Source organism: Bison bison, unplaced genomic scaffold, assembly GCF_000754665.1.
Source record: "Bison bison bison isolate TAMUID 2011002044 unplaced genomic scaffold, Bison_UMD1.0 scf7180017864072, whole genome shotgun sequence".
NCBI classification, from domain to species: Eukaryota; Metazoa; Chordata; class Mammalia; order Artiodactyla; family Bovidae; genus Bison; species Bison bison.
The window spans coordinates 9,647,906-9,665,911 of NW_011494644.1; the positions used below are offsets into that span (position 1 = coordinate 9,647,906).

Below are 18,006 nucleotides of genomic sequence, written 5' to 3' on the forward strand. Positions count from 1 at the left end.
AAATAGCTGTCGTGAAACTGCCGCCCTGTTTTTCAAGATGGCTATAGCATCTTATACCCAACAGGAGGTGAGTGCTCCAGTTCTTCCGCTGTCTTGCCAACACATGATACACAGTCTTTTAAACCACATCTATTCTGACAGGCATTTAGTGGTCTCTCACTGTGGTTTTAGTTTGCATTTCCCTAAGGTCTAATGAAAGGATAAGCATCTTTTCGTGTGCTTGTCTGCCATCCACAGAACTTCTTTGGTGAAGTGTCTGTTCAAGTCTTTTGTCCCTTTTTCAATTGGGTTGTATTTTTCTAAGTGTTGAGTTTTGAGAGTCCTCTATATATTCTGGATACAAACCCTTTATCAGATATGTGATATGCAAATATTTTCTCTCAGTATTTGGCTTGTCTTTCCATTCTCTAAGCACTAAGTATATTTCAAAGAGCAGAATTTTAAAATTTTGAAGTGCAATTAATAATTCGTTCTCTTATGGATCATATCCAAGAAATCTTGCCTAATCCAAGGTCATGAAGGTTTCTTCCTATATTTTCTTCTAGAAGTGTGATAGTGTTAGGTTTTATGTTTAGGTATATGATTAATCTTAACATTTATATACGGTGCAAAGTTGGCTCAGGTTCACTTTTTTGAAGATGGATATCTAATTATTTCAGCATTGTTTTTTGAAAAGACTATTTTCCCTGAGTTGCCTTCGCATGTCTATCAAAAATCAGCTGTCTCTATTGTATTCCACTGACCTGTAGATCTTTCTTTATGCCAATACCATACTGTCTTGATATAGTAGTTATATAATGTCTTAAAATCAGGTCATCTTAACTGACCTAATTAACCTAATTAATCAGATAATTAATTAGCATTAATAACCCTAAGTTTGACTTCTTCAAAACAGTTTTTGCTCTTTTTGATTCTTTGGATTTCCATGTGAATTTTGGAATCAGCTTTTCAATTTCTACAAAAAAAAAAAAAAAAAGACCGTGCTGGAATTCTGATAGGAACAGAGTAAAGGGAAAAAGTAGATAATTAAACAGTTAATCCCACTAGGGGGCTGTAGGGCTTCCCTGGTGGCTCAGACAGTAAAGAATCCACCTGCAATGTGGGAAACCTGGGTTCCATCCCTGGGTTAGTAAGATTCCCTGGAGAAGGGAACAGCTACCCACCCGCTCCAGTATTACTGCCTAGAGAATTCCATGGACAGAGGAGCCTGGTAGGCTACAGTCTACCAGGCCAGAGTCGGACACGACTGAGCGACTTTCACTTTTCAGGGGACTGTAAGTAAAGCAAGAAGTATGGGAGACCCCCGTAAGTTAACGATCACTCAAGAAAGCAGGTTTGCTTGACCACAAAACCAAGAAGGCTTGCTTAGCAACAAAACCATGCAGCAGGAGCATGAGACCCACCCTAAAATAACAACACTAAAACAGTGGTGGCATGAGACCCACATCCTGCCCGTGAGCTAATGATTCCTAGGACACACTCCTCTGCTTGCACCAAAACTAAAAATCTAAGAATACAGTGACATTATACTAAAACCTGAAATGACTTACAATTTTTAGCATATGTTACTACCTTTTTGCTCATTTCCACTGTGCCATGACAAGTCCCAGCTTGACCATGTAGCAACAAGAAAAACTCCCCTGCCCAACCTGGAGAAGCTGATGAGGGAAGCATGATATCTACTCAAGAATAAGGAAGAAGGTAGTCTTTCAACTCCTTCCCACTTCTCTGTGATTATAAAACTGGAGCCCACTAAGTCCTCGGCACATGCCACCCTCTTGCTGGCCCATCTGTAAGCCTCACAAGCATCCTAGTCTCATAAATCACTTCTTACCTATCACTTTGCCTCTCGCTGGATTCTTTCTGTGCTGAGACATCAAGGATCAGAGTTCCCTGAAGCCCCCTGAAATGCCACCAAATCATTTCAGTCTGAGTGATATTGAGTTGAATGTATTAACACATATCATTTTGAGGAAAACTGCTATCTTAGCAATACTGAATTTTCCAGCCCATGAACATGGTGTGTCTATTTAGCTCTTTTTAAATTTTTCTCAGCAGTATTCTGGGATTTCCAGTTTACAGGGCTCCCTACAAATTTTTGTCAGATTTATTCCTAAGTATTTCATATTTTGATGCTATATAAATTTGGTGCTTTAAAAAATTTTTTCAATTTCTGATGATTCACTGCTAACACATAAAAAATGCAAATGATTTTTTGTATACTGATCTTGCAACCTGCAACTTTACTAGATCCACTTATCAGTTCTCGTAGCTTTTTCAAAGATTCCATCAGATTTTGTAATACACAGATGAGCACGTCTGGAAATGGACAATTTTACTTCTTCCTTTCCAATGTGGATGCCTTTATTTTATTTTTCCTTGCCTGAGTGCACTGGCTAGAACCTCTAGTACAATGACGAACAGAAATGATGAGAACAGACACTCCTGTCTTGCTCCTGAAATCAAGGGGAAAGTATTCAGTCTCTTACAATTAAGTATACTAGCTGTAGTTTTACATAGATCCCCTTTATTGGGTTAAGGAAATTCCCTTCCTTTCCTATTTATTCGTTGAAGGTTTTGTTTTTTTTTTCAAATCAGAATAGACTTTAGATATTTCAGCTCTGTGCAGACAGTTGTTGATTCCTCTCTCCTGCTCTAAGCCTTGAGGCCCTGTTTATCTTGCTTACACCCTGCTCAGGAGGATCTCATTGGTTTTCTGTAAGAGACTTCTGCTTCATCATGTCAGCGAAGATAACTGGATTTTGTCAAATGCTTCTTCTGCACCTACTGAGATGATCTTATGGTTTTGCTTTTTTAGTTTGCTAATATAGTGAATTACTACACTGACCGATTTTCAAGTGCTTACCCCTTGCATGCTTGGAGTAAACCCTACTTGGTCATTTCATATCATCCTTTTTACATATTGCTGAATGAAACTGGCAAAAATTGTGTTTAGAATTTTAGCACCTACAGGGATTTCCCTGGTGGTCTAGTTAAGAATCCACCTGCCAAGTCAGGGGGCATGGGTTTGATCCCTGGTCGGGGAACTAAGATTCCACAAGCCTCAGGGCAACTAAGCCACAACTACTGAGCCCATGCACCACAACTACTTAAGCCCACGTGCCCTGGAGCCCGTGCTCCACAAGAGATGAGAAGCCACGGCAACGAGAAACCTACAGACCACAAGTAGCAAAAGCCCACACACAGCAACAAAGACCCAGTATGGCCAAAAATAAATAGATAAAAAGAACTTTAGTATCTACATTCATGAGGGATCTTGGTCTTTAGTTTTCTCTCCTTGCAGTATCTATCCGGTTTTAGTATCAGGATAATGCAACTCTTACAGAATGAGTTGGGAAGTGTTCTCTTCAGTTTTCTGGAGGAGCTAAGGTAGAACTGGTATTACTTCTTCCCTGAAGGTCTGGTAGAATTCACCAGGGAAGCCATCTGGGCCTGGAACAGGCACTATTCCCAGCCCCATGTGAAAATCCCACACTGCTTCCCTAATGCTTTTTCTCAAGTGTTTCTTTCCTTAGCTTCAGGGAGCTCCTTGCTGATCAGTTCTCAGCTCGACCCTTGACAGGAGTGGAGGGGTGCTCTGCAGATCTCTACTCTTGTCTCCATGCACCTCTCTTCTCCAGTACCCTGTCCTGCAAACCCTAGCTGCTTTCGTCTCCTGAGCTCTCAGCTCCTCCTCAACTCAAGAGAGTCTGTCTGGCTCTGCCTGGTCCCCCTGTGCCATGGCCTGAAGACGCTCTCACGGCAGTGAGTGGAGGCAACTGTAGTGCTCACCCCCCTTTTCCCTGTGGTGTAAGAAAGATCCTTGGTCATTGTCCCTGGTTACTGGTACACAGTTCCTAAAACACTTGGAATTGCCTGAGTGACAAGGTGACAGGCAGGTCCTTTGTTCTAATGAGATGACTCTTGGCAGGTCCCTAACTAACTTCAGGATGAGGGCCGCTTGCAGAAAGACCAAGCCTTGATTTGGTGCTTGGAACTTTCAGCCTCATTCCACAAATCTGGGGAGTGGAGATTGAGCTAATCACCACTAGCCAATGATTTCATCAATCACACCTATGTGATAAAACCTGCACTAAAAAATCCCTAAATGCTGAGATATGGAGAGCTTCTCTGACGGTGAACACATCAAGGCCCTAAGAGGGTAGAGCACCCAGAGAGGGCACGGAGGTTCCAAACCACCCCTGCCTCCCAGAGCCTGGCTTTGCATCTTATCTGTACAACTGCTCTTGAGTTATATCCTTTACAATAAACTTAAAAAGCTTCCCCAATTGTGCAATGGATAAAGAATCCACCTGCAGTGCAGGAGACACAGGAGATGTGGGTTCAATCTCTAATTTGAGAAGATCCCCTGGAGGAGGAAATGGCAACCTACTCCAGTATTCTTGTCTGGAGAATCCCATGGACAGAGGAGCCTAGTGGGCTACAGTCCCTGGGGATGCAAACAGTCAGACAAATAATAAACCAGCAAAGGCAAGTAACATGTTTTTTTAAGTTTTAAGACTCATTCTACCAAAGTATTGAACCCGAGGAGGGTGTCATGAGAACCCTTGATTTACAGTCAGTCAGTCAGAAGAATGGGTGGCTCAGGACTTGCAACTGGCACAGGAAGTAGGTGCAATCTCATGGGACTAAGTCCCTCCCTCACTGGTGGGATCTGACACCTAACTCCAGGTACATAGTGTCAGAACTGAACTGAGTTCTTGGACACTGAACACTGCATACCCAGTTGGTATGCAGAGAACTGGGAAGGTAGTGTTGGGGGGAAAAAAAAATGATGATGAATATTTGGTGTCAAGATGGAAAAAACCCTCATTGCTCACCTCTCAAGAGATCACTGTCCTTCACTGACTAAAGTTCAGGGTTGCAAGTATTTTGTCCATTTTTCAATTGCTTCAGACAGGAAAGTAAAGAGTCCCTGTTGCTCTAACCCGGTCAAAAGGGGAAATCCTCCAGTACAAGTCTTCACCAGCACTCCACAGGCCTCCTGTACCTACGCCCATCTAGGGGGCTTACACTGAACTTGTCTGATTGTGTGTACATGACTCACAAAACCCAGAGTAAAGTTTATCTCTGTGTCATCAGCCCTTGCCCAGAGGCCTGGCCCACCGGGGAGTCTCAGGAAGTGTTGCCGGATGGCCACATGCTTGCACACAAGCCCTGGGCCAAAATCGAAGCTGCTCCAGTGCCAGGAAGAAAGGCCAAGGCTTCATACCAGGATGTCAAAAAAATAATAATAATAATAATTCTTTACTAGCCAAGAGATGTGGGGAATTGGTCTTCCCCTAATGACAGTAACAGGGGAGCCCAAATTAGGAAGTGTTTTGATAAAAGGGACAAACGCTACGGGAAACTGCAAGAATAACTTGCAGTTTCAATGACTTCTTTGCTTCGTCCTCCTCTGAGGACCTAAACATTTTTCTAGTTGGTAAATGGGGAATTTCCTAGGAATCTCTTCAAATGATAGGAGATTAATAATATTGGTCTTCTAAGCTTTTACTTAATTTTAGATGATTTCTTTTCATCATCCCTTGGGGATATTAATCTCTCAAATAACACTGACACTTAAAAACAAGCTTTTCTCTCTCGCTCTCCTTTTTTTTAATGAAAGATGGGAGAACACATCTGCAGTTCTATCCTGACTATCCTAGCCATGACCAGATCTTGATGAACAGAAATGGTACATGAAATGTGAAGAATAAATCAATTCCTAGACACATTTTACAGGACTTTCCTAAATTAGGTCATGACAACTTTAAAGGTCAAATAAAGGCAAAAACACTTTCATTCTTAGTATTGAGGCATCATACAGCTCCTTACAGTCAGCTCTGAAACTTCCCCATCAACAATAAAGCTCACAGTCAGGACTTAGATAACAAACTAAAAGAGAGAAGAAACGGTCACATAGGTAAGATTAAGAAAAACATGACTCTGCCTATCGCTGAAGGACACTCATGGCCAGGTTAAAGTCCTGCTGTATTTTTTAAAGAGCAAGAGAAGGGAGCTTAATAGGTGTAATATTCCACTTCTATAAAGGAAAAGTGAAAGTATGAGTCACTCAGTCATGTCTCTTTGCAACCCCGTGGACTGCAGCTGGCCAGGCTCCCCTGCCCATGGGATTTTCCAGGCAAGAATACTGGAGAGGGTTGAGGCTCTCACCAAAGACCCCGATCCACCACGGTACAGGCAATCAGAGCAGATATATTTTCACCAGGAAGGAAGTCTCAAGCACAGCAATAACTATGTCACTGTCTTGCTTCAAATCCTTCCAGAAGGTCTGCAATGTCCACAGAATTAAAAAACAAAAACAAACAAACAAAAAAACCCACGACTATGGAGTACAATTATGGGCTCTTCATAACCTGTAAACCTACACACCACAAGAACATGTTCTCTTCCCCCACAGCATATGTTCTTGTCCAGAGTTTCCCAAGGTTCATACGTCAATTAAGTTTGGACACAAAGGATCAAGTGGAGTTTAAAGGGATTCCTTACTGAGGGCCCCTCCAAGTTTTTTAACTTGTTGCCATGCACCATCCAGCTCCCAGGATTTCCCATGAACATATCAGCAGACCAGCCACTTCAAACCCTGCCTCCTCTCTGAACGCCACCCCCTTCTGTCCACCCCCTCCTGCACATCGGGAAGGACACTGCTCTGTATTCCCCGTCTTCCCTTACTGCTCTTCCCCCCTCAGCTCCTGGGGACCTGGCTTCTGCCTCCGTCACAACACAGACTACGGTTCTCTAACAAGGCAGCTAGTCTCAGGTCCCTTGACCAGTGTCCCCAGTGCCCCGCTCACACCTTACCCCAGCCCTCTTGGCTTAGCTATTTCCTTTGAAAATTAAAAATATCCAAAGAGGGCCTTCCCCGGTGGTCCAGTGGTTAAGAATCTGCCTTGCAATGCAGGGCAGGAGGAGGGGACATGGGTCCGATCCCTGTTCGGGGAACTAAGATCCCACAAGCCGCAGAGCAACTATGCCTGACTGTTGCAACTACTGAGCTCTAACACCATAACTAGAGCGTCCGCGCATCGCAATGAAAGATCCTGCGTGACACAAGGAAGCGCCTTCATGCCGCAACTAAGGGCTGATACAGCCAAAAAAACTCACAAAACTACAGAAAGACAAAAACATACAATAAAAAAACACTTATTCCTGTTAATCAGGACAACCACTACACTATCCTAATAATCCCATGTTTACTTCAAGTCTTTTTCTTTTTCAAAGAACAAAATAGACAATGAGGTGTCCATTGATTTCTAATGACAAAATGATCCCCCTCCTCCTCTCCCCAAAGATAAGCACCTTACAGCACACCCCACATCCTTTGAGAGTCCACTTTTAGATTTTTACACGCAGATGTATGTATTCACGAACAATAAAGATTGTTATGTCTTACAAAAAACTTAGCACAAGTACAATAGGTATAATTTACCAACTTTTTCACTCAATGAGATCTACCCACACTGACATTCAGCTGAGTAAGATCTATGAATGTGGGTTTCACTGATCTGTCCAAATGGATCCTCTTGCTTCTACTGAGACCTCCAGTTATTGAAACCAGGTCCTGTCTCTAAGTGCTCCACGTGTATTATCTTCGCTTCTCCCAACAACCCACTGAGAAGACGCTCCCAAGGCCCACAGCTGGCACAAGGCAGGGGTGAACTTTACCAGCTGGGCCAAGCCTAAGGCTGTGCCCTCCACCACTGTGCGAAGCTGCCCTCTTACGTCAGCAGCCACTGAGCGCCTCCCACGCCAGATGTGTAGTTCGTACCATGTCTCTTAAGCCTCTGAGCCACCCCGGGTGCCAAGTACAAACAAACATTCTCATTTCAGAGGTGAAGAAACTCGGACTGGAGAAGGCGCTAGAGCTTTAGTGTGAACCACGACTATCCAGCCATCAGAGTCCAGGTTCTTAGCCACTGGGCTAAACGTCAGAGTTACTTAAAAAAAAAAAATCAAGAGTTGAAGATGAGAAAGATGGGCTGGTGAGAAACCTGAATGCCCAGGTCAGGAGTATGGGCAGACTGGGTGCGCGGTGTGGGTCCAACGGCACTAGTCCCTGATCACACGGCAGCAGAGCAGCCTGGGAGCAGGGCAGGATACTCACAGTCATGGACCTTATAGCAGTGCTTCTGCAAGCGCTTGACGTCGCACTCTTCCAGCACACCGTGAGTCATCAGCAGCTGCAGGAATCGCCGGTGGACATCAGTCATGACGCCCGTTCTCCTCGTGTTGCCCTGCATGGATGGAGGAGCTAAAAAAGGAAGCAAAGGAAATCCAGTCACGTCCGAGCACACCAGAAGTGATACTCCATGCTGCGTTCCAATTTACAAGTTTGTGATAGTTTCTAGAATCAAGTTCATCACGCTGATTAGTAAAAAGGTGAAAAGGACACACGTCAGGGACGAGGCATGTTAGTACTGTGCAGAGGTAAGAAGCTTGAGCTTCCCTGGTGACTCAGTGGAAAAGAACCTGCCTGCCAATGCAGGAGACGTGGGTTCAATCCCTGGATTGGGAAGATCCCCTGGAGAAGGAAATGCAACCCACCTCTAGTGTGTTTGCCTGGGAAATCCCATGGACAGAGGAGCCGCACAGGCTACAGTCCATGGGGTCACAAAAGTCGGACACAACTTAGCAACTAAACAACAACAACTGGTGAAAAAAATGGACTCTGGAAGCAGCCAGAACGCCGGGGTTCACAGGCTGCTCCACCACAGAGGGGTGTGAAATGGGGAAATGGACCCTCTACGCGCTTCAGCGTCTGATCTGTTAAGTGAGAATGACAGAAACATCCTCCTTAGAATTACTATGAGGATAAACGAACAAAGAACGTAACAGCCTGTGACAACTATAAATGGAGTATAACCTTTAAAAGTTGTGAATCACTCTGTTGTACCCCTGAAACTTAAAATATTGTGTAACAACTATACCTCAATTTAAAATATACATATAGAAGCCTGGTGGTAACAGTCTAAATGCTATTAAAAAAAAAAAAAAGTTAGCCATTTTTACTAGTAGACAATTCCAAGTCTGAAAGTTGGCTCAACCTCCCACCAGGTCTATGGTCTGGGATAAATTTAGCTGAGGTCCCATTTCTCACTATAAAATTAGAATAACGTTCACTGCTTAGAGAGCTTCGAGGAAACAATAAGAGCTGGTTTCCCTCTCCTCTCCCAAACCACTGATAAAACAACTGTTGTGCTGGGACTGCAGGGTGTTGTGAAAATCTCCTTGCTCTCTACTAAAACGCTATCTTTCCACAAACCACAAAGATCAGAGCTGATAAAAGGAGCCTTGATTAAAAAAAAAAAAAAAAAAAGCACAAGTCTGATCTAAAAACCTGTTCCTGCCACAGAGAGGTGGTGCAGTGCAGGGGTAAGACCTGGGGTTTATTTAGAACTAGACGGAGGGCTCCGAGACCAGTGCTTGCCAGACTCGCCTGATCGTAAGAATCACCCAACTTGTGTATTACAAATGCAGATCTCCAGGTCTTTTCTGGAAGTTCTGACTGCAGAGGGGCTTGGAATCCTGAGGTTTTAATATCCACTTCCCATGACACCATGATCTTATCAGAAAGTTGCTATTACCTTAGGGAAATGTAACACAGAATAAACAGAGGTTTAGCTAATATGCTTAACCTCAGTCTTTTAATCTATAAAATGGGGATAATACTATCTTTAACACATATGATGAAGTTTAAATGAAATATGACTACCAATGGTCTGCCAAGAACTAGGACCAGGAGATACGCAGGTTACTCTTCTTTCTAAAGGCATCATTGGCTAAGCCTCAAAACTAAGAAGACACACTATCTCACGACCAGCCCCTCTGCCTGCCTGCTAGCTACCCTCAAGTATATCTCACCAGCATCTCAATCTCAACCAACCCCTCAGCTGGACCCACCTTCTCCTTCCTCAACCCTTTTCCTCCCTGCAGTCCTCCTTTCGGAATCACTGGTTCCGGTGTTACAGTCCACGCAGACATAGAGACACCACAGACCTAATCTTCAAACTCTGATCCTCCTCTTCTCTGGGGTTGACTCAGCTCCAGAAAGTGCTCAAGTCCTGCCAAGTGTATTTCCTGTCATTAGGATAGGATATCTTCATTCATTCATTCAATTTTTAGGTACTGTGTGTGCATGCTCAGTTGCTCAGCTATGTCTGACTCTCTGCAACCCCGTGGACAGTAGCAAGTCAGGCTCCTCTGTCCACGAGATCTCCCAGGCAAGATACTGGAGTGGGTTACCATTTCCTACTCCAGGGGATCTTTCCAACCAGGGATCGAACCCACGTCTCCTGCATTGACAGGTGGATTCTTTACCACTGAGCCACCCGGGAAGTCCGTTTTAGTACTGAGTACACCCTTAATTGTCAGTGGTTGTTCCAGGGATAAGAACAGAATATTCTGTGGACTTTTATTCTAGAAACTATGGGTCTTTAAATAGATGATACAGCCAGGCTGTTAGATCAAAAACTTAACCAAATTGAATAATGAATAAAACCTAGCTATATGACATAGAAGTTACTTCTAAAACATAAGAATGCCAAAAAATTTACAGTAAAAGGATAGGAAAATATACCAACTAACCAAATATTAATATGACACAAAATAGACTTTAGGGCAGAAATTATTACTAGAAATAAAGATGGTCCCCATAAAATGATACAAAGGTTCGGTTCCAAAGAAGCTCTAACAATTTTAAATATTTAAGCACCTAATATCAGAGCCTCCAAGTAGCTAAGGCAAAAATAATCGGACCTACAAAAACAAACATATAAATCCATAACTGTAGTGGAAGATTTTAACATAGTCCTCTCAATCACTGATAAAATGAATAAAAAGAATCTGTAAGTTTATAGAGAAGACTTGTAAAATGCAGCAAAAAGCTTAATCCGATGGACATGCATAAAACACTGCACCCAACAGCAACAGAATACAGAATCTTTAAGCATACTCAGAATAATTTTGCAAACTGCCACATACGGGCCAGAAGGCAAGTCTCAGCAAACTATGAAGGACTGGTCTCATTCAGAATATGTTCTCTGACAGCAGTGCAAGACAGGTGGAAACCAGAAATGAAAACTAGAAAAGCTGTTTAGAATTTAAGAAACATACTCCTCAATAAGCCATTGTTAAAGAGGAATTATTAATGGAAAGTAGAAAATATTTTGAACTGAAAATAACAAAATATTACACACAGAAAACCAGTGGAAGGAAACTAAAACAGAAGAAAGAAATTAACAGCCTTAAATTTTTATATATACTTGAGGGGGGAGGGCATGAAAATTAGTGAGTTAGACACCCATATCAAGAAGCTATAAAAATAATAACAGCAAATTAAATACAAAGAAAGTTAAAGAACAAAAAAAAACAAAGACCAGAACCTAATGAAATAGAAAATAAGTACATATCTGAAAAGATCAACAGAACTAAAATTATTCTTTGAAAAAAATAATTAAGTGACAAACCTCTGACAAGATTTTTCAAGGAGAGAAAATTTATAAATAAATAACATTTGGAATGAAAAAGGGAAACCAAATGCAGACACAAACGTTTTAAAAAGATATTATAGACAAATTAATCTGAATTTTAAATATGTATAAAGTCACAAGAATTCATTCAAAACTAAAGATTATTTTAAAACGTAAACAATTTTAGAACCATTATAGACATTTTACGAGAAATTTATCTTCCCACAAAGAAAACTTCAGGTCCCAATGGATTTATCAAGAAGTTCTACCAAGTATTCTAGAAACAAATAATTTCAAATGTTACACAAACTATCACAGAGCCGGAAAAAGAGCAAGCTGTCCCCAAAGCATCTGATAAGGCTGACATAAGTCGGGCACAGAAACCTACCAAAGACGTCAAAAGAAAGTAAAATGAAAAGTTCAATATTTTTCATGAGCACAGATGCAGTAGGCCTAAGCAAAAACATTAACAAACCGAATCCAGCAACGCAAAAAGAATGATATGTTGTCATCAAGCAAGGGTTTAACACTGAAAGTCAATCAAATGGCATCTGTCAATAATATCTCAATAAAGCTGGAGAGGTCAGGGGACAAAATCAATGTGAGCAACCTGGGTTGGGAAGATCCCCCAGAGAAGGAAATGGCAACCCACTCCAGTACTCCTGCCTGGGAAATCCCATAGAGAGAGGAGCCTGGCGGGCTACAGTTCATGGGGTCGCAAAAGAGCTGGACATGACCTAGCAATTAAACAACAACATCAACAATCACAGTAACAGAATAAAGGAGAAAAAGCACACAATCATCCTAATAGATGCAGAAAATAATAGCTAATAAAATTCAACATTTGTTCATATAAAAACTCTTTTAACAGATTTGGCATAAAAGGAAACTTCCTTTACTAAATGACATCTACAAAAACCACAGCACACAGAACACTTAAGGATGAAAGTTAAAAGCAGTCACTTTAAAATTCAAATTGATCCAATGTAACTGAATCAAAACAATTCCGATCAAAATCCTAACAGGCTTGGTGGGCATGACTGCATGTTTTGACAAGATGATTCTAAAATGTAAATGGAAAATGTAAACACAAAATGGCAGAGACATTCCCGGAGGACTTGTCATACCAGGCACCAAGACTTAATATACAGCTGCTGCTGCTGCTAAGTCGCTGCAGTCGTATCTGACTCTGTTCGACCCCATGGACTGCAGCCTACTAGGCTCCTCCGTCCCTGGGATTCTCCAGGCAAGAACACTGGAGTGGGTTGCCATTTCCTTCTCCAATGCATGAAAGTGAAAAGTGAAAGTGAAGTCGCTCAGTCATGTCTGACTCTTAGCGACCCCATGGACCGCAGCCTACCAGGCTCCTCCGCCCTTGGGATTTTCCAGGCAAGAGTACTGGAGTGGGGTGCCATTGCCTTCTCCGAATATATACAGCTAGAGTAATGAAAAAAGTGTGATAATAATAATAAAGTTGTGATAACAGTACAGAAATGGACAAACAAGGCCAATGGAACAGAACAGACAACTAAGGAATAGAAAAGGGTATATATATGGATACTTGGCATGCTGCAGAAATGGAACTCCAGGGCAAAGCACTTTTCAATGAAAGGTGCCAGGACAGCCCATTATACATACATGAACAAAATAAAATTAGACCCTTATTTCACAGTATCCACAAAAACCAATTCTTGAGGGTTAAGGTCATAAGAAAGGAATACTATAAAACTTTTAGACAACAACACAGGAGTTTATCTTTAGGACCCAAAGGTAGGGAAGGACTTCTTCAAAAGATACGAAAAAAACAAACCATACAATACACTGATAAATCGACTTTCTTAAAATTAAGAACTTTGCTCACCAAAAACAGAAAGCAGGGGAGTCAGAAACAGAAGACAAGCTCAAACTAGAAGATATTTGAAACACATTTAAACCACAAAAGATCCATAATGAGATTTAAAAAAAAAAAACTCTTACAAATCAGTAAGAGGAAGACAACTGGAAGAGAAAAATGAACATGGAATATTTTACAAAGAGAATGCACAAGTGATTAATAAATTAAGATAAGAAATGTTCACTCTCTCAACAGGCAAATGAATGTTAAAACCATAGTGATTAATGTTTTATCCATCACCAGACAGGCATATATTCTTAAGAATGGCTGAGGCTGCATCAACTGCTGGTGAGAGTATAAGCCCTTATAATTACTTCAGATGTTTATTTGATAACATTAGCAAATCTCATATCCCCACAAAACCACTCGTAGGTATATGCCTTACAGAAGCTTTCATTTACCTCAGGAAGTAGGTTTATAAACTTCCTAAGGTAAAAGTAGCATGCTGTAACAGCAAAAATCTGGCAACAGTTTCAAGAATATCTACATAAAAGCATTTATAAACATACCATGGAATTCAAAGCAGCAATGAAGTAGAGCTACTCATGGCAATATGGATGCATCTCTTAGACATAACATTATGTGCAAAAATCAAGTCACACAAAATATATATTTGGATCCCATTTATATTAAATCCAAAAACCATACATTGCATTCATGAGATAATACTAAAAACTACAAGAAGAACAAGGGCATGATAACACAATACTCAGAGCAGTGGTTATCTTTGGGGAGGGAAGAAAAGAATTTAATGTAGGCTTTGAGAAAATGATGTTCTATTTCTTAACTAGGTGGTGGATGGTCACTGTACTTTTGTTCCTCAAACATATATTTTATAGTTGTGTGTTACTATCTTAATAAAAAAAAGAAAATGATATAAGTATGTTAAGGAATAGCCAAAATTAATGCTAATAAGAAGGAAGAGGTACAGAACCGTATACAGTGCTATAATCTGGGGGAAAAGCAGTGGGGGAAGTGAAGGTGAAAAATACATAAGGCTTGTTTGTGCAGAGAAGTCAGTTGCCTCTATGAAGGGGGCAGGGGTTAACCATGGATATGTATTACCTACCCAAATAATTTATAAATAGAAAAGTTTGTGGAATAAGAAAATCTCAAACATAACCACCTGTGCCAAGTGCCAGACACGGTGTGAATGCTTCATGGGCACAGTCTCATTTCATCTTTGTCAGAATCTTATGAAGAAAGCATGATCCTATTTTACAGATGAGGAACCTCAGGCTGAGAAGGAAGAAGGCAACAGATTTAGTAATGGAGACAGGGAGTGACCATACAAAAGCAGAGTTAGGAATTCTGACACCCTCGGTTCAAATATTCAAGAAATATGAGTGAACAATAAAATTATCATCCAGGTCCCTTCTCTGCAATTCTCAAATCGAACACATTCTCAAAAGCAAATCTTTTAAGTTTGAAAACCTGATCTAACCTAAGGTGAGATTATTTAGGGTTGTTATTTATCCCCATACATAAGTGTACATATGCATATATTTAGCTGAGAAAAAAGTATCAGATTACAAGACACTGCTCAAGACCCTGCTGAAGATATGACAGGACCTACAATGTATGCACATTACCTTTGGAAAATTAGAGAAATTCGGGATTCTGAACACATGTAGCCTCAGGGCTTTGAAATAAGGAGCTGCGCACTTGTACAAAGTAATAAGTTCTGTACCCAAAATAGTGGGGAAGCATAGAGGCTGTCAAGACTGAAACCATGGTCAGTGGAAGGCCGTACTTACTCAGATTGGTCAATTTTGTATTTCGCTTTTACACCTAATATTCTGATTTAAAGTATTTCTCCACCTAATATTACGGCTTTAAAACGTCCGTCTGCGTGTAACGGCCTAGCTTCCAGCCTTGCCTAGCTCTGCTGCCCCTCTCGGGGCCTCAGTTTCCCCACCAGGAACTGAGAAGCCCCAGGCCCCCGGACCCCGGCGACACCCTGTGGCACAGCACGGGACCGACCCCGGGGCCTGACCCGCACCTGCTGCCCGCCCCTCGCTTTTCCAGGCGGCCGTTTTCTTTTCCTTTCAGCCTCCCGCCACGACGCCCGGATTACCCACCACAGCGCCCAAGCGCAGTCCACACAGACGACGACGAAGGCAGAAAGGAGGATTCGGCTCCTCCTTCTAGGCGGGGCGAACGCGGATATGGCGCTCCCATTGGTTGCCATCACAGATCTAGCCCTCCCATAGGGTGACGCACTTCCGTTCTGCAGCCCGCGCCGTTGCCATGGTGCCGCGGGATCTGTCAATTAGGTCCGGAGTTAGCGCATCCTACGCGACTCTCTGTACCTTATGGGAAAGGGCTTCCTCTTGTCCTCCGCCTCCCACCTCGCAGTGGCACCCCGCGGCCCAATAAGAGGAAGAACAAGAGTACTGTGTGCCCTACTTAGTGGGTTCGATTCCATGGGCACAACTGAATGCTCTGCCTGGGGCAATTTCCCTTTCTGTAGAACTGATAGTGTTTGCCCCATGGTCAAGAACGAGGCCTCTGTTGTCAAAGAGCCTAAACTAGAATCCTGGCTTTGCCACGTACTGGTTGCCGGATCTTGTGCAGGTCACTGAGCTGCACTGAGCCTCAGTTTCTTATTCTGTCAAATGGGGATAATAATATTACCAATGAAACAGTGTGTTTGTGAGGTTTAAAAGCGATAATGGTGCATGGGAGTGATTAAATGTTAACTACTGTCTTACCTGGGGATTGTTGTGAGAAGTAAATGACGTTATTAATAGAGGTGAAAGGACTGTTTTGCATCTCCTGGACACTCATATTTACACATATTTGTATTCCTGTCCCTGGTCTGAGTGCTGGTCGTGCAGCCTAGCAGGGGCAACAGGTAACTGATTACAGACCAGTAGAAAGTACAAGTGTCTATCCCTGTGATGATAGCTTCAAGTCTTCTTGAGGGGTTTTCCACTCCTGTGATCTTGGACAACTTCTCAGTTTGTCTGGACTTCAGTTCCCTCATCTACACGGGGAGGAAAGCAGTAGAGTATAGTCGTTAAAAGCTTGAGCTCCAGAGCTGGGCCTTCTGGATTTGAAACCTGCTTAAAACTTCTGAGACCCAGGGCAAAGTACTGAAGCTCCCCACCTCAGTTTGCTCCTTCTATAAAGCAGGATAATAATAGCACTTTGTTGATAGGGTTGTTGTGAAGACTAAATGAGTTAATACATGCAAACCACTTACAAGAGTGTCTGGCACAGAGTAAACCCTCAGTAAATGTGAATTTTCATTACTAATAAAGCATACCTTATAAATTGCCTTAGGGGCAGTCAAATAAGAAAAGAACACCCCTAATGAGACCGTCCATGCTTTATTTACTCTGCAAAGTTTTTGGCAAAGTTTCAGCCCATCATCCCTATTTAAAGTAGAAGCATTTCAGTTAAAACTCTGAGGTATCTGACAGCTCTTGAAAAGTGGGGCAATGTAGTGACACTCAGCCTGCCCTTCCCCATGGCAGTGTTTGTGCAGAGCTTGGTAGACACTACACCTGTTTGTAATGAATCATGTGCTTCCTGGTGTGTGGAGAAATAAAAACTGAGGACCAGGAGTAGAAAACGCTGGGGACATTTCAAGATCGAAGGGCCAAGAAAGGAGGTAGAAAGAGAAGAAAGAGATTCAAGACAATGGTGTCGGGGTAAATAGGTAGGAGAGAGTTTTGAGAAGTAGGGCATGGTCAGTATCGTCAGCATTCTGGAGAGATCAAGAAAGAAGTGACACTAATTTAGAATCAGAGAGCCAATAAGAGCCCATAGAGAGGGGAGGAAGCTAGTTGGCCTCCAGGAGAAGTGGATGCATGGAAGCTGAAGTGGGGGTTGCTGACTACTTTTAGGAAAGATGGTTTAGGAAGAGGAGATGCAGGAGCAGAAGGAATAAAATAGAACAAAAACAGGGGAGACGGGAGACAGGAGAGGATGGGGTCAAGGACATAGAAAGGATTACTTTTACCCTAGACAGGAAGAGAGACACTCTGAAACAGGAAGAAAGGAGCTGAAATGACTTGATAAAGGTTCACCCCTGATATTTTCTACTTTCTCCCAAAATTAGCAAACTGTCATTCTGCTGAATAAAGGAGCTGGGGAAATGCGAGGGGACTTGAACAGAGTCAAAAGGTTTGCCGAAGAGAATGCAGAAGTGAGGTTTCAGCTAAGGTTGAAACAATAAATGTGTAGAGAGGACTGGTCCTTCCCGCAATCTCCCATCCCCACGTCAGGAGCCTCAGAAGAGAAGCTCGGCATGGATTCATCCTGGGGAGGGTCTTGGTTGGGCCTATGCAACTGACTGTAGAAGGCAAAGGAACTGGAGGGCATTGGTGGGAGGACCTGTGAAGTGATCCACAGTGGTGGGCAGGCAGAGGCAGGGAAGAGGGAAAGGGCTGAGAAATTGACATAGAGGGTGCCGTAACCAGAGGTCTCATGAGGCAGGCTGGGTTCAGGAGAAGCAAGTAGAGAGTAAGGATTAGAGTTGATAAGGGAGTGACCACCTCCCACTGGGTGACCTTCCTGTCTCAGTGTGACTCCACCTTCAGAAGACAGTCCATTTTCTAGTTCGCTCAATGAATATCTGTTAGGACCTTTGCAGTGCCAGACTTTGGACTG

The 18,006-nt window shown here is 42.5% G+C and overlaps 1 protein-coding gene across 3 annotated transcripts in view; it reads right to left on the reverse strand.

The window, feature by feature from the left end:
- The window catches only part of NSMCE1 (non-SMC element 1 homolog (S. cerevisiae)), a 35,525-nt gene extending 19,999 nt beyond the window's left edge, over positions 1-15,526 (reverse strand). Inside the window, exons 1-2 of one of the 3 annotated variants that reach the window (XM_010837225.1) lie at positions 15,389-15,477; positions 8,129-8,275 (exon numbers count right to left, since the gene is read on the reverse strand). In XM_010837225.1, the coding sequence (XP_010835527.1) occupies positions 8,129-8,264 (136 nt within the window). In that variant the 5' untranslated portion in view covers positions 8,265-8,275; positions 15,389-15,477. Of the gene's footprint in view, positions 1-8,128; positions 8,276-9,924; positions 10,073-15,388 lie in introns of those variants that run through there. The other 2 variants (XM_010837226.1, XM_010837224.1) reach the window with 2 other exon arrangements.
- Positions 15,527-18,006: the final 2,480 nt, after the last annotated feature.